Source organism: Cuculus canorus, chromosome 32 (genome assembly GCF_017976375.1).
Source record: "Cuculus canorus isolate bCucCan1 chromosome 32, bCucCan1.pri, whole genome shotgun sequence".
NCBI lineage: Eukaryota > Metazoa > Chordata > Aves > Cuculiformes > Cuculidae > Cuculus > Cuculus canorus.
Window position 1 is genome coordinate 147,046 of NC_071432.1, and position 14,978 is coordinate 162,023.

The 14,978-nt window shown below is 62.3% G+C and overlaps 1 protein-coding gene across 5 annotated transcripts in view; it reads left to right on the forward strand.

Moving 5' to 3' along the window:
- The window catches only part of L1CAM (L1 cell adhesion molecule), a 30,440-nt gene extending 16,119 nt beyond the window's left edge, over window positions 1-14,321 (forward strand). For 4 of the 5 annotated variants that reach the window (XM_054052261.1, XM_054052263.1, XM_054052264.1 and 1 more), the window contains 14 exons: window positions 723-824; window positions 1,953-2,150; window positions 2,509-2,579; window positions 3,871-4,096; window positions 4,584-4,702; window positions 5,396-5,636; window positions 6,489-6,611; window positions 6,885-7,064; window positions 7,878-8,003; window positions 8,562-8,726; window positions 9,697-9,828; window positions 10,634-10,706; window positions 11,396-11,407; window positions 13,359-14,321. In XM_054052261.1, coding sequence (XP_053908236.1) covers window positions 723-824; window positions 1,953-2,150; window positions 2,509-2,579; window positions 3,871-4,096; window positions 4,584-4,702; window positions 5,396-5,636; window positions 6,489-6,611; window positions 6,885-7,064; window positions 7,878-8,003; window positions 8,562-8,726; window positions 9,697-9,828; window positions 10,634-10,706; window positions 11,396-11,407; window positions 13,359-13,575 — 1,985 coding nt within the window. In that variant the 3' untranslated portion in view covers window positions 13,576-14,321. The remainder of the gene's footprint in view (window positions 1-722; window positions 825-1,952; window positions 2,151-2,508; window positions 2,580-3,870; window positions 4,097-4,583; window positions 4,703-5,395; window positions 5,637-6,488; window positions 6,612-6,884; window positions 7,065-7,877; window positions 8,004-8,561; window positions 8,727-9,696; window positions 9,829-10,633; window positions 10,707-11,395; window positions 11,408-13,358) is intronic. The other variant, XM_054052262.1, reaches the window with a different exon arrangement.
- Window positions 14,322-14,978: the final 657 nt, after the last annotated feature.

Consider the following 14,978-nt stretch of genomic DNA (forward strand, 5'->3'; position numbering starts at 1 on the left):
GTGCTCCCAGTGCCTCCCAGTGCCTCCCAGTGCTCCCAGTGCTCCCAGTGCCTCCCAGTGCCTCCCAGTGCTCCCAGTGCTCCCAGTGCCTCCCAGTGCTCCCAGTGCCTCCCAGTGCTCCCAGTGCTCCCAGTGCCTCCCAGTGCTCCCAGTGCCTCCCAGTGCTCCCAGTGCTCCCAGTGCCTCCCAGTCCCTCCCAGTGCCTCCCAGTGCTCCCAGTGCCTCCCAGTGCCTCCCAGTCCCTCCCAGTGCTCCCAGTGCTCCCAGTGCCTCCCAGTGCCTCCCAGTGCTCCCAGTGCCTCCCAGTGCCTCCCAGTGCTCCCAGTGCCTCCCAGTGCCTCCCAGTGCTCCCAGTGCTCCCAGTGCCTCCCAGTGCTCCCAGTTGCCCCAGTAATCCTCTAGTCTCCCCCTCTTCCCCCAGTTCTGCCTTCTTCCCAATTCCTCCAGTCCCTCCCAGTCCCACCAGTGCCCCCCAGTAACCCCCCAGTCCCCCTCTTCTCCCAGTCTCCCCCGCGCCTCCCTGTCCCACCAGTTCCCTCCCAGTCCCTCCCAGTGCTCCCAGTTCCCCAAGTAACCCCCATCCCTCCAGTTTCCCCCAGTCTCTCCCAGTGCCTCCAGTCCCCCAAGTCACCCCCAGTTTCTCCAGTCCTTCCCAGTTCTACCCAGTTCCCCCAGTCCCTCCCAGTTCTCCCAGTTCTCCCAGTAACCCCAGTTTCCCCCAGGCCGGCCGGGACCAGTATGGGACCCGCAAGTGCAGGAGGTGGGAGAGCGGCGGATCCGTCTGAGCTGGAGCCCGGGCGAGGAGCACAACAGCCCAGTGGAGAGTGAGGGGGAACTGGGAGGAACTGGGAGGGACTGGGAGAACTGGGAGGGACCGCGGGAAACTGCATACAAGGAGGGAAACTGGGAGAACTGGGGGGAACTGGGGAGAACTGGGAGCATTGGGGGTCTGGAGCCCGGGCGAGGAGCACAACAGCCCAGTGGAGAGTGAGGGGGGAACTGGGAGGAACTGGGAGGGACTGGGAGAACTGGGAGAACTGGGAGGGACTGCGGGAAACTGGGGAACTGCATACAAGGAGGGGAACTGGGAGAACTGGGGGGAACTGGGGGGAACTGGGAGCATTGGGGGTCTGGAGCCCGGGTGAGGAGCACAACAGCCCAGTGGAGAGTGAGGGGGAACTGGGAGGGACTGGGAGAACTGGGAGAACTGGGAGGGACTGCGGGAAACTGCATACAAGGAGGGAAACTGGGAGAACTGGGGGGAACTGGGAGCATTGGGGGTCTGGAGCCCGGGCGAGGAGCACAACAGCCCAGAGGAGAGTGAGGGAGGAACTGGGAGGGACTGGGAGGGACTGGGAGGGACTGTGGGGAACTGGGGAACTGCATACAAGGAGGGGAACTGGGAGAACTGGGGGGAACTGGGGGAACTGGGGCAGAACTGGAAGAAAGAAGGGGGATTTGGGGGTGCAGGGTGGGGTTTTGGGGTGCAGGGTGGGTTTTTGAGTGGATTCTGGGGTTTTTTTGGGGGGTGTTGGATGGATTTTGGGGGTACAGGGTGGGGTTTTGGGTGGATTCTGGGAGATTTTGGGGGTGCAGTGTGTGTTTTGGGGGGGATTTTGGTTTTTTTTGGGGGTGCAGGATGGGTTTCTGAGCGGATTCTGGGGGTTTTTTTTGGGGGGGTGCAGGATGTGTTTGGGTTTTTTGGGGGTGCAGGGCACTTTTTGGGGGTGCAGGGTGTGTTTTTGGGGGATTTTGGGTTTTTTGGGGGTGCAGGATGGGTTTTGGGTTTTTTTTGGGGTGCAGGGTGGGTTTTTGAGCGGATTCTGGGGGGTTTCGAGGGGTGCAGGATGTGTTTGGGGTTTTTTTGGGGTGCAGAGTGGTTTTTTGAGTGGATTCTGGGTTTTTTTTTGGGGGGTGCCGGTTCTAATTTTGGGGTTCTCTGCCCCCTCCAGAGTTCGTGGTGGAGGAGGAAGAGGGGTTCTTCTCTCCGGGGCGCTTCGTGGAGCGCCTGACGGTTCCGGGGGTGCAGCTCTGGGCCCCCCTCGATCTTTCCCCCCACGGAAGTTACCGATTCCGCGTGGTGGCAACGAACGCCTACGGCCGGGGGGACCCCAGCACCCCCACAGCCCCCATTGTCACCGCCCCGGCCGGTGAGGCACCCCAAAACCCCCCCCGTACCCCAAAACCCAACCCTCTACCCCAAAAAATACCCCCTGTACCCCCAAACCCGCCCTCTGTACCCCCGAAAACGACCCCTGTACCCCCAAAAATGACCCCTGTACCTCCAAAAACGACCATTGTACCCCTAAAATGCCCCTTGTACCCCCAAAAAATGACCCCGGTACCCCCAAAAATGACCCCTGTACCCCCAAAACTACCCCTGTCCCCCCAAACCCTCATCTTCCCTCACCTCTGCCCCTCCCCAAAGGGTCTGGGGGAGCTTGGGGGGGGTCTTTGAACCCCAAAAAGTTTGGGGGGCCCTCCCTGAACCCCAATTTCACCCCCCAGCCCCCGAACGCAACCCTGAGGGGGTGAAAGGGGAAGGGAACGAGACCGACAACCTCGTCATCACCTGGGAGGTACGGGGGAGGCAGCGGATTTGGGGCTTCAGGGAAGGATTTGGGGGTTCAAGAGTTGGGGAGGATTGGATATGGGCGTCAGGGGCTGGATTTGGGGGTTCAGGCTATTTTGGGGCTGGATTTGGGGGTTCAGGCTCTGGTTTGGGTCTGGATTTGAGGTTCCCGGATGGATTTGGGGGTTCAAGCTCTATTTTGGGGCTGGATTTGGGGGTTCAGTCTGTTTTGGGGTGCGATTTGAGGTTCCCAGATGGATTTGGGGGTTCAGCTCTATTTTGGGGCTGGATTTGGGGGTTCAGTCTCTGTTTTGGGGCTGGATTTGGGGTTCCTGGATGGATTTGGGGGTTCAGGCTCTATTTTGGGGCTGGATTTGGGGGTTCAGTCTCTGGTTTGGGGCTGGATTTGGGGTTCCCGGATGGATTAGGGGGTTCAAGCTCTATTTTGGGGCTGGATTTGGGGGTTCAGTCTCTGGTTTGGGGCTGGATTTGGGGTTCCCAGATGGATTTGGGGGTTCAAGCTCTATTTTGGGGCTGGATTTGGGGGTTCAGTCTCTGGTTTGGGGCTGGATTTGAGGTTCCCGGATGGATTTGGGGGTTCAGGCTCTATTTTGGGGCTGGATTTGGGGGTTCAGTCTCTGATTTGGGGCTGGATTTGGGGTTCCCGGATGGATTTGGGGGTTCAGGCTCTATTTTGGGGCTGGATTTGGGGGTTCAGTCTGTTTAGGGGCTCGATTTGAGGTTCCCAGATGGATTTGGGGGTTCAGGCTCTATTTTGGGGCTGGATTTGGGGGTTCAGTCTCTGGTTTGGGGCTGGATTTGGGGGTTCAGTCTCTGTTTTGGGGCTGGATTTGGGGTTCCTGTGTGGATTTGGGGGTTCAGGCTCTATTTTGGGGCTGGATTTGGGGGTTCAGTCTCTGGTTTGGGTCTGGGTTTGGGGGTCCTGTGTGGATTTGGGGGTTCAGTCTCTGTTTTGGGGCTGGATTTGGGGGGTCAGTCTCTGGTTTGGCTCTGGGTTTGGGGGTCCTGTGTGGATTTGGGGGTTCAGTCTCTGGTTTGGGTCTGGGTTTGGGGGTCCTGTGTGGATTTGGGGGGTCAATCTCTGTTTTGGGTCTGGATTTGGGGGTTCAGTCTCTGATTTGGGGCTGGATTTGGGGGTCCTGTGTGGATTTGGGGGTTCAGGCTCTATTTTGGGGCTGGATTTGGGGGTTCAGTCTCTGTTTTGGGGCTGGATTTGGGGGTTCAGTCTCTGGTTTGGGTCTGGATTTGGGGGTTCAGTCTCGGTTTTGGGGTTCCAGCCGCTGCCGCCGAGGGACTGGAACGCGCCGGAGGTTCATTACCGGGTGCAGTGGCGGCCGCGGGAGCCTCCGGGGGGGCCGTGGCACGAGCAGACCGTGGGGACCCCCCCCGTGGTGGTGGAGGGGACCCCAACTTTCAGCCCCTACGAGATCCGCGTGCAGGCGGTGAACGAGGCCGGGAAGGGGCCCGAACCCCAAATCACCATCGGCTTCTCCGGGGAGGACCGTGAGTGGGGGACCCCGAAACTCAGTAGAGGACCCCAAAACCCCGGGGGGGGGGCGGCACCCCAAATCTGGTGGGGTTGGGAAACATCAAACTCAGAGGACCCCAAATTTGGGGGAGCTGGGAGACATAAAAGTGGGGGGCACTCCGAATCGGGGAGGGTTGGGAGACAGCAGAGTGGGGGGGACCCTGAAACTGGGGGGCACGAGGACCCCAAATCTGGGGATTCTAGGGGACCCTGAAACTGGGGGGCACTGGAACCCCAAATCTGGGCATTCTAGGGGACCCTGAAACTGGGGGGCACTAGGACCCCGAATCTGGGGATTCTAGGGGACCCTGAAACTGGGGGGCACTAGGACCCCGAATCTGAGGATTCTAGGGGACCCTGAAACTGGGGGGTGTTCTGTCACCCCAACTCTGGGGGTGCTGGGTAACTCCCAGGTGTTGTGGGGGGACCCCAAACCTGTCTGCATCCTCCCCCCCCCCCCAGTGCCCCTGGTGTACCCCGAAAATGTGGGGGTGGAGATCCTGAACAGCACCCACGTGCGGGTGCGTTGGACCCTGAACGAGACACCCCAAAACATGCGGGGGCGGCTGCGCGGCTTCCAGGTATGGGGGGGCCAAAGGGGGGGGACGGACACCCCTGTCACCCCCCCTTTATATCCCCCAGGGTCTGTTTGGGGGGGCTGTGGGGTTTGGGGTCCCCCCCTTAGCCCCCCAGGGTCTGTTTGGGGGGGCTGTGGGGTTCGGAGGTATTGGGGACCCCCTCTTTGCCCCCCCAGGGTCTGTTTGGGGGGGCTGTGGGGTTCGGAGGTATTGGGGACCCCCTCTTTGCCCCCCCAGGGTCTGTTTGGGGGGGCTGTGGGGTTTGGGGTCCTCCCCTTAGCCCCCCCAGGGTCTGTTTGGGGGGGCTGTGGGGTTTGGGGTCCCCCCCCTTTATATCCCCCAGGGTCTGTTTGGGGGGGCTGTGGGGTTTGGGGTCCCCCCCCTTAGCCCCCCAGGGTCTGTTTGGGGGGGCTGTGCGGTTCGGAGGTATTGGGGACCCCCTCTTTGCCCCCTCAGGGTCTGTTTTGGGGGAGCTGTGGGGTTTGGGGGGGGTCTGAGGGTGTTGGGGTCCCCCCTGACCCCCCCATTTCTCCCCCTCCCCGGGTCCTCTACTGCAAGGGCTGAATAGGCGAGGGGGGGGGCTGTATTTTTGGGGGGCTGTTTGGGTGTTTTTAGGGTTCAGGGGGTGTTATTTGATTGGGGGAGGGTCTGAGGATTTTGGGGTACCCCTGACCCCCCCATTTCCCCCCCCCCAAGGTCCTGTATTGGCGTGAGGGTTGGGTGGGCGATCGCTCCCGCCGGCAGGCGCCCCCCCCCGCGCCCCCCACGCCCCCCCCCTCGGTCCTCTCGGTTTTCGGGGGTCCCGGGGGGGGCGCGGGGGGGGCTGTTTTGGGGGGGCTCCGACCTTGGAGCCGTTACCGACTGCGAGTGAGGGTCCTCAACGGGCGGGGGAGCGGCCCCCCCAGCGACGAGATCCGCTTCCACACCCCCGAGGGAGGTGAGACCCCCCAAAAACCGACCCGAACCCCAAAATCTGAGCTGGGACCCCCCCACACCCACTCCAAAATCCGGGCTGAGACCCCCTCTCCAGAATACCCCGAACCCCAAAATCTGAGCTGGGACCCCCCCACACACACCGCCTAAAATCCAGGCTGAGACCCCCCCTCCAGACTACCCCGAACCCCAAAATCTGAGCTGGGACCCCCCCAGACCCTCCTGCACCCCAAAATCTGAGCTAGGATCCCCCCCAAAATCCGGGCTGGGAACTGCCTAGACCACCCCGAACCCCAAAATCTGAGCTGGGACCCCCTCACACACCCCAAAATGCAGGCTGGGACCCCCCCCAGGCTACCCTGAACCCCAAAATCTGAGCTGGGACCCCCCCGAGACCCCCTCTGCACCCCAAAATCTGAGCTGGGACCTCCACAGACCTCTCCCCGCACCCCAGAATCCAGGCTAGGACCCCTCCAAAGCCCAAAATCTGAGCTGGTACCCCCCCAGACCCCCCCTCCGCACCCCAAAATCGTAGCTGGGACCCCCCTGCACCCCAAAATCTGATCTGGTATCCCCCCCAGACCCCAATATTTGAGCTGAGACCCCCCTCTAGACCTCCCCGCACCCCAAAATCTGAGCTGGTACCCCTCCAGACCCCCTCCCGCACCCCAAAATCCTAGCTGGGACCCCCTGCACCCCAAAACCTGACCTGTGACCCCCCCCCAGACCCCAAAACCTGAGCTGGGACACCCCCCCCCCGGAGCCCGGATTTTGGGGGGGTTTTGGGGGGGGGGTTGGGGGGCTGAGGGGGGGGGTCGGGGGGTTTTGGGGTGCGCTGACCCCCCCCCCCCCGCAGTGCCGGGACCCCCCGAGGAGCTGCGGGTGGAGCGCGTGGGGGATGCGGCGCTGCTGCTGCGCTGGAAGCGACCGCGGCACCCGAACGGCGTCCTGACCGGGTACCTCCTCCAGTACCAACTGGGTGAGACTGGGGGGCACTGGGGGGGGACTGGGGGGCACTGGGGAGCACTGGGAGAGGACTGGGAGGCACTGGGAGGGGACTGGGAGGCACTGGGAGGGGACTGGGAGGGGACTGAGGGGAGAATGGGAGGCACTAAGGAGCACTGGGAGGCACTGGGGGGAACTGGGTGTGTACTGGGAGGGGACTGGGAGGCACTGGGGGGGGCACCGAGGGAGGCACCGGGGGGGGCACCGGGGGGGCGGGGCGGGCTCACCGCTCTCCCCCCCCCCTCAGAGGCCGACCCTGAGGCTCCGCCCCCCCCCGCGCTGGAGCTGCCGCTGCCGCCGGGAGCGCTCAACGCCACTCTGGAGCGGCTCCTCCCGCGCGCGCGGTACCGCCTCGAGCTGCGCGCGCAGACCCGGAAGGGGGCGGGGCCACCGCTGCGCAGGCGCGGCAGCCTGCGGCCCGAGCCCGGTGAGGGGGCGTGGCTAAGGGGGGCGTGGTCAAGTGAATGGGAGTTTGCCTCTGCTAATAAGGGCGTGGCTAAAGGGGAGGGGGCGTGGCCAAGTGAATGGGCTGCGCTATCTGCCAGTGGGGGTGGCTAAGGGGGGCGGGGTCAGAGAGAAGGGGCGGGGTCAGAGAGAAGGGGCGGGGCTTTCTGCAGCAAGTTGGGGGGCTGGGGGAATTGGGAGGGTACTGGGAGGGAACTGGGAGCAAGCTGGGGGAACCTCGCAGGACACTGGGAAGCACTGGGAGGGGACTGGGAGGGAACTAGGAGCAAATTGGGGGGACTGGGGGACGCTGGGAGGGGACTGGGAGGCACTGGGAGGGAATTGGGAGGCACTGGAAGGGGACTGGGGGCAATGGGAGGGGATTCGGTGGCACTGGGAGAGGACTGGGGGGCACTGGGAGGGGATTGGGAGGCACTGGGAGGGGACTGGGGGCACTGGGAGGGGATTCGGTGGCACTGGGAGAGGACTGGGGGGCACTGGAAAGGGACTGGGGAGCACTGGGAGGGGATTGGGAGGCACCGGGAGGGGATTGGGAGGCACTGGGAGGGGATTCGGTGGCACTGGGAGAGGACTGGGAGGCACTGGGAGGGGACTGGGAGGCACTGGAAGGGGATTGGGGGCACTGGGAGGGGACTGGGAGGCACTGGGAGGGGACTGGGAGGCACTGGAAGGGGATTGGGGGCACTGGGAGGGGACTGGGAGGCACTGGGAGGGCACTGGGAGGGGACTGGGGGGCACTGTACCCCCCCCCGACCCTCCCTTTGTGCCCCCCCAGTGCTACCGGTGCTGAAGAGTGTGGAGGTGCGGGAGGTGGGAGAGGACTTCACGCTGCTGGGTTGGACCCTCGCCCACCCCGAGCAGGCCAGCATCGAGTTCGAGGTCCAGTACACCAGTAAAACCAGTAAGGGTGGCCAACTGGGATGGGGGGGGTACTGGGAGGGGTCCTGAGTGGGGAAAAGTGAGGATGGAGGCAGAGAAATGGGGTTTGAGGGGGAGAAGTGAGGATGGAGAGGGGGGAAATGGGGTGTGGGTGGGGAGAAATGGGGTCCAGTACACCAGTAAAACCAGTAAGGGTGGCCAACTGGGATGGGGGGGGTACTGGGAGGGGTCCTGAGTGGGGAAAAGTGAGGATGGAGGCAGAGAAATGGGGTTTGAGGGGGAAAAATGGGGTCTGGGAGGGGGGAAATGGGGTCGGGGGGGGGAAGAATGGGGTCCAGTACACCAGTAAAACCAGTAAGGGTGGCCAACTGGGATGGGGGGGTACTGGGAGGGGTCCTGAGTGGGGAAAAGTGAGGATGGAGGCAGAGAAATGGGGTTTGAGGGGGAAAAATGGGGTCTGGGAGGGGTCCAGACCAGTGAAAACCAGTATGGGGGGCTGTGGGTGTTCTGGGGGGGCTGTGGGTGTTCTGGGGGGGTTCGGGGGGGTCCTGGGGGCCCCTGACCCCCCCGTTTCCCGCAGCGGAGCCGCGCTGGGAGCTCTCGGGCCGCGCCAACTCCTCGCTGGGTGAATTCCGCGTGGGCGCTCTGCGCCCCGGAACCGCGTACCGCGTGCAGTTCGTGGGGCGCAACCACTCCGGGGAGAGGGTCCCCTTCTGGGAGAGCGTCGTCCTCACCAACGGCACCCGTGAGCACCCCGAAACCCAGCGGGGACCCCCAAATCACCCCCGGGGGACCCCAAAATCACCCCCAGGAGCCCCAAAATCACTCCGAGGAGCCCCAAAATCACTCTCAGGAGCTCCAAATCACCCCCAGGAGCCCCAAAATCACTCCGAGGAGCCCCCAAATCACCCCCAGGAGCTCCAAATCACCCCCAGGAGCCCCAAAATCACCCCCAGGAGCCCCAAATCACCCCCAGGAGCTCCAAATCACCCCCAGGGAGCCCCAAAATCACTCCGAGGAGCCCCCAAATCACCCCCAGGAGCTCCAAATCACCCCCAGGAGCCCCAAAATCACCCTCAGGAGTCCCAAATTACCCCCGGGGAGCCCAAAAGTCACCACCAGGGACCCCAAAAGATCCACTGGGAGCCCAAAAACATCCCCAGGGAGCCCCAAAACTTCGTCGAGGGACCCGAAACCACCCCCGGGGAGCCCGAAACATCCACCAGGAAGACCAAAACCCATCGGGGACCCCAAAACCCCCTTTTTCTCCCCATTGGGACCCCCAAGACCCCCTTTTACTCCTATAGGACCCCAAAACCCTCTTTTTCTCCCCATTGGGACCCCCCAAACCCCCTTCTATGCCTATGGGGACCCCAAAACCTCCTTTTTTCTCCCCATTGACCCCCAACCCTCCCTTTTTCTCCCAATTTGAACCCCTGAACCCCCATTTTCTCCCTGGAGGGGACCCTAAAACCCTCTTTTCTCCACGGAGACCCCCCCAACCCCCTCTCTCTCTATGGGGGGGGTCCCCAAAATCCCCCTTCTCTCCCCACTAGAAACCCTAACCCCCTCTTTATTCCCCATGGGGACCCCAAAACCCCCCTTTTCCCCCCCCCAGGGACCCAAAACCCCCTTTTCTCTCACCGGGCCCCCTCCCAGCCCCCCTGAGAAGGGGGTCCCCCAAACCCTTCTGACCCCCCGTTGTGTCCCCGCAGTGGTGCCGGGTCCCGCTGGCGGCTTCGCCACCGAGGGTTGGTTCATCGGCTTCGTGAGCGCCATCGTCCTCCTCCTCCTCCTCCTCCTCATCCTCTGCTTCATCAAACGCAGCAAAGGGGGCAAATACTCAGGTGAGACCCCAAAACTCAGCGACCTCCCCCCCCCAGACCTCTTTGGGACCCCCAAACCCTTCCTGACCCGCAACCCCCCCCCCTCTAAAACCTTTCTGGGATGCTCAGGACCCCCCAAACCCCTCCTGATGCCCTCAAACACCCTCAGGACCCCCCAACCCCCCTTGGTCCTCCCCCCCAAACCCTTCTGGGACCCTTGGGACCCCCCCCTGGGCCCCCCCAAACCCTTCTGAGACCCTTGGGACCCCCCCCGGGCCCTCCCAAACCCTTCTGAGACCCTTGGGACCCCCCCCGGGCCCCCCCAAACCCTTCTGGGACCCTTGGGACCCCCCCCTGGGCCCCCCCAAACCATTCTGGGACCCCCTCAAACACACCTGTGACCCTTATCCCCCCCCCCCAAACACCCCTGGGACACCCCCAGCTCCCCCTTGTCCCTCCCAAACCCTTCTGGGACCCCCCCCAAACCCTTCTGGGACCCTTGGGCCCCCCCCGGGCCCCCCCAAACCCTTCTGGGACCCCCCCCAAACCCTTCAGAACCCCCTAATCCCCAATTGTGGGGGGGGTTCCCCCAAATTAAAAGGTCCTTAAGCTGGTGAGGGGTCCCCAAATGAAGGAGGGTCCCCATGATTGGGGGGGAGCACGTAGTATAGGGGGGGCTCCAAGGCTTTGGGGGGGCACTGGGTGTTTCCTAAGGCTGAAGGAGGGGGTGTTGGGGGGGCCTGAGGTGTTTTGGGGGTCCTCAAGAGTCGGGGGGGTGGGGAGGGGTCCCCAAGGCCCCCCCCAATCCATTGTCCCCCCCCCTCAGTGAAGGACAAGGAGGACACACAGGCGGACTCGGAAGCTCGACCCATGAAGGATGAGACCTTCGGGGAGTACAGGTGGGTGGGGTTATGCAAATGAAGAGCTGGGTATGCAAATGAGAAGCCAAGGGGGTGTTAATGAGGGAGTAGGACGTGCCAATGAGGCGCTGGGTTATGCAAATGAGGTGCGAGGGGGCATGCAAATGAGGAATGGGGTCCTGCGATTGAGGAGTAATAAGTGCAAGGGTATGCAAATGGAGGGCGGGGTATGCAAATGAGAAGCGGAGAGAAGCAACAAATGAGGGGTAACATGCAAATGAGGCACTTAGACATGCAAATCAGGGTTGGAGTCGTGCAAATGAGGCTCGCTGGTATGCAAATGAGGGGCTCGGTCATGCACATAAGTGGCAGGCGATGCGAGTTGGAGTGGGCGCTATGCAAATTAGGCCGAATGATATGCAAATGAGGTAGTGTGGTATGCAAATGGAGGTAAGGACATGCAAATGGAGAGCAGGGGCACGGAAAGGAGCCCTGAGTCATGCAAATGAGGGGGGTGGTATGCAAATCAGCCATGCAAATGAGGAGCCAGAGCTGCACTGCACTCCCCAACCTCTCTCCAAACCCCCCCCTAATTAACCCCGCTTGTTAATTACTCACCTCCTCGTTAACTGCCCCCCCCGCTAATTGCCCCCCCTTTGCCCCCGCTTTTGCCCCTCCTTATGCTTTGTCTCCCCCCCCTTCCCCCCGCGGCTGCTTTGGGAGCACAGGTCGCTGGAGAGGTAAGGGGGGAACTGGGAGCACTGGGAGGGACTGGGAGCACTGGGAGGGACTGGGGAGATTGGGAATAAGGGGGACAGGAGGGACTGGGAGCACTGGGAGGGACTGGGAGCACTGGGAGGGACTGAGGGGATTGGGAATAAGGGGGACAGGAGGGACTGGGAGCACTGGGAGGGACTGGGGGGATTGGGAAGAAGGGGAATGGGGGGGATTGGATGCTGACGGTTGACGTTGGGTTTGGTGGGGACGGTGGTGTTGGTGTTGGTTTGGTGATGACGTTGATGGTGTCGGTGTTGGGTTTGGGGTCAATGGAGTCACTGTTGGGTTTGGGGCCAATGGAGTCACTGTTGGGTTTGGGGTCAATGGAGTCACTGTTGGGTTTGGGGTCAATGGAGTCGCTGTTGGGTTTGGGGTCAATGGAGTCGCTGTTGGGTTTGGGGTCAATGGAGTCACTGTTGGGTTTGGGGTCAATGGAGTCACTGTTGGGTTTGGGGTCAATGGCGTCGCTGTTGGGTTTGGGGTCAATGGAGTCACTGTTGGGTTTGGGGTCAACGGAGTCACTGTTGGGTTTGGGGCCAATGGAGTCACTGTTGGGTTTGGGGTCAATGGAGTCGCTGTTGGGTTTGGGGTCAATGGAGTCACTGTTGGGTTTGGGGTCAATGGCGTCGCTGTTGGGTTTGGGGTCAATGGAGTCACTGTTGGGTTTGGGGTCAACGGAGTCACTGTTGGGTTTGGGGCCAATGGAGTCACTGTTGGGTTTGGGGTCAACGGAGTCACTGTTGGGTTTGGGGTCAATGGCGTCACTGTTGGGTTTGGGGTCAATGGAGTCACTGTTGGGTTTGGGGCCAATGGAGTTTCAGTGTTGGGTTTGGGGTCAATGGAGTCACTGTTGGGTTTGGGGTCAATGGCGTCGCTGTTGGGTTTGGGGTCAATGGAGTCACTGTTGGGTTTGGGGTCAATGGCGTCGCTGTCGGGTTTGGGGTCAATGGAGTCACTGTTGGGTTTGGGGTCAACGGAGTCACTGTTGGGTTTGGGGTCAATGGAGTTTCAGTGTTGGGTTTGGGGTCAACGGAGTCACTGTTGGGTTTGGGGTCAATGGAGTTTCAGTGTTGGGTTTGGGGCCAATGGAGTCACTGTTGGGTTTGGGGTCAATGGAGTCACTGTTGGGTTTGGGGCCAATGGAGTCACTGTTGGGTTTGGGGCCAATGGAGTCACTGTTGGGTTTGGGGTCAATGGCGTCGCTGTTGGGTTTGGGGTCAATGGAGTCACTGTTGGGTTTGGGGTCAATGGAGTCGCTGTTGGGTTTGGGGTCAACGGAGTCGCTGTTGGGTTTGGGGTCAACGGAGTCACTGTTGGGTTTGGGGTCAACGGAGTCACTGTTGGGTTTGGGGCCAATGGAGTCACTGTTGGGTTTGGGGTCAATGGCGTCGCTGTTGGGTTTGGGGTCAACGGAGTCACTGTTGGGTTTGGGGCCAATGGAGTCACTGTTGGGTTTGGGGTCAATGGCGTCGCTGTTGGGTTTGGGGTCAATGGAGTCACTGTTGGGTTTGGGGCCAATGGAGTCCCTGTTGGGTTTGGAGCCAATGGAGTCACTGTTGGGTTTGGGGCCAATGGCGTCGCTGTTGGGTTTGGGGCCAATGGAGTCACTGTTGGGTTTGGAGCCAATGGAGTCACTGTTGGGTTTGGGGTCAATGGCGTCGCTGTTGGGTTTGGGGCCAATGGCGTCGCTGTTGGTTTTGGTGGGACCGTTGGGTTTGGTGATGACGTTGATGGTGTCGCTGTTGGGTTTGGGGTCAATGGAGTCACTGTTGGGTTTGGGGTCAATGGAGTCATTGTTGGGTTTGGGGTCAATGGAGTCGGTGTTGGGTTTGGGGCCAATGGCGTCGCTGTCGGGTTTGGTGGCTCCGGGCTCGGATGTGGGGGTGCTGAGGCCGCGGTGCTTTGCCCCGGCAGCGACGGCGAGGAGAAGGCGTCGGGCAGCTCGGCGCGGTCGCTGGGGGCGGCGGGGGCGGCGCTGGGCAGCGATGACAGCCTCGCCGGCTACGGCGGCAGCGCCGACGTCCAATTCAACGAGGACGGCTCCTTCATCGGGCAGTACAGCGGCACCCGCGGCACCGCCGCCGGCAGCTCCGGCCCCGCCAGCCCCTCCGCCCCCGCCCCCCTCGACTGACAGCGGCCCCGCGCGGCCACCGGGACCCCAACGCGGCTACCAGGGCCCCAATGCGGCCACCGAGACCCCAACGTGGCCACCAAGACCCCAACGCAACCACCAGGACACCGATACGGTAACCAGGACCCCAACATGGCCACTGAGACTCCAACGCGGCCACCAAGACCCCAACATGGCCACCAAGACCCCAACGTGGCCACCAAGACCCCAACGCAACCACCAGGACACCGATACGGTAACCAAGACCCCAACGTGGCCACCAAGACCCCAACATGGCCACCAAGACCCCAACGCGGCCACCAAGACTCCAACATGGCCACCAAGACACCAAGATGGTAACCAGGACCCCAGTATGACAAACAGGACCCCCAACATGGCCACCAAGACCCCAATATGGCCACCAAGACCCCAATGTAGCCACCAGGACCACAGCATGGCCACCAGGACCCCAGTATGGCCACCAGGACACCCATATGGCCACCGAGACCCCAGTATGGCCACCGAGACCCCAGTATGGCCACCAAGACCCCAATGTAGCCAATAAGACCCCAGTATGGCCACCAGGACACCCATATGGCCACCAAAACCCCAACATGGCCACCAAAACCCCAGTATGGCCACCAGGACACCCATATGGCCACCAAAACCCCAACATGGCCACCAAAACCCCAGTATGGCCACCAGGACACCCATATGGCCACCAAGCCACCCCCCATGGCCACCAGGACCCCAACATGGCTACCAGCCCCCCCCCCTCCGTGGCCACCAGCATCCCAATATGGCCACCGCCCCCCCCCAGCATTGGGGACCCCCCCATCACTGCCACCCTCCCCCAAAGCCAAAGGGGGGGCCCCTAAATCCCTCCTCCCTCCCCCCCATTCCAACCCACCCCCCCCCCCAAAAAAAAGGGGGGGACCCCCCAAGTGCCCCCCCCCCACCCCCTTGCAATGGGGGGGGGAACTCCAAAGAGCCAAAAATGGGGGTCCCGGGGTTTTCAATGGACCAAATTGGGGGGGGGAGGGGGAGAAGAAGGGGGGTGCCCCCCCTCCCCCCACCCCTTTGAGCCCCCACCAATTACTTGGGGTTCAGGGGAGGCCCCCAACCCCCCCTCCCCCCCCCCTTATCTGAATGCATCTCACGGCGCGGCCTTGGCGACCCCCCCCAAACCCTCCCCGTGACCCCCAAATCCCCCCTATGACCCCTAAGTCCCCCCCAAACTCCTCTGTCCCCCCCAATTTGGGAGGATCTGAACCCCAAATCCCCCCCCGACACCCTAAATCCCCCCCAACCCCCCCGCCCCCCCCCCAATTTGGGGGGATCTGAACCCCAAATCCCCCCTTGAGACCCTAAATCCCTCCCAACCCCCCCCCCGCCCCCCCCAATTTGGGGGGATCTGAACCCCA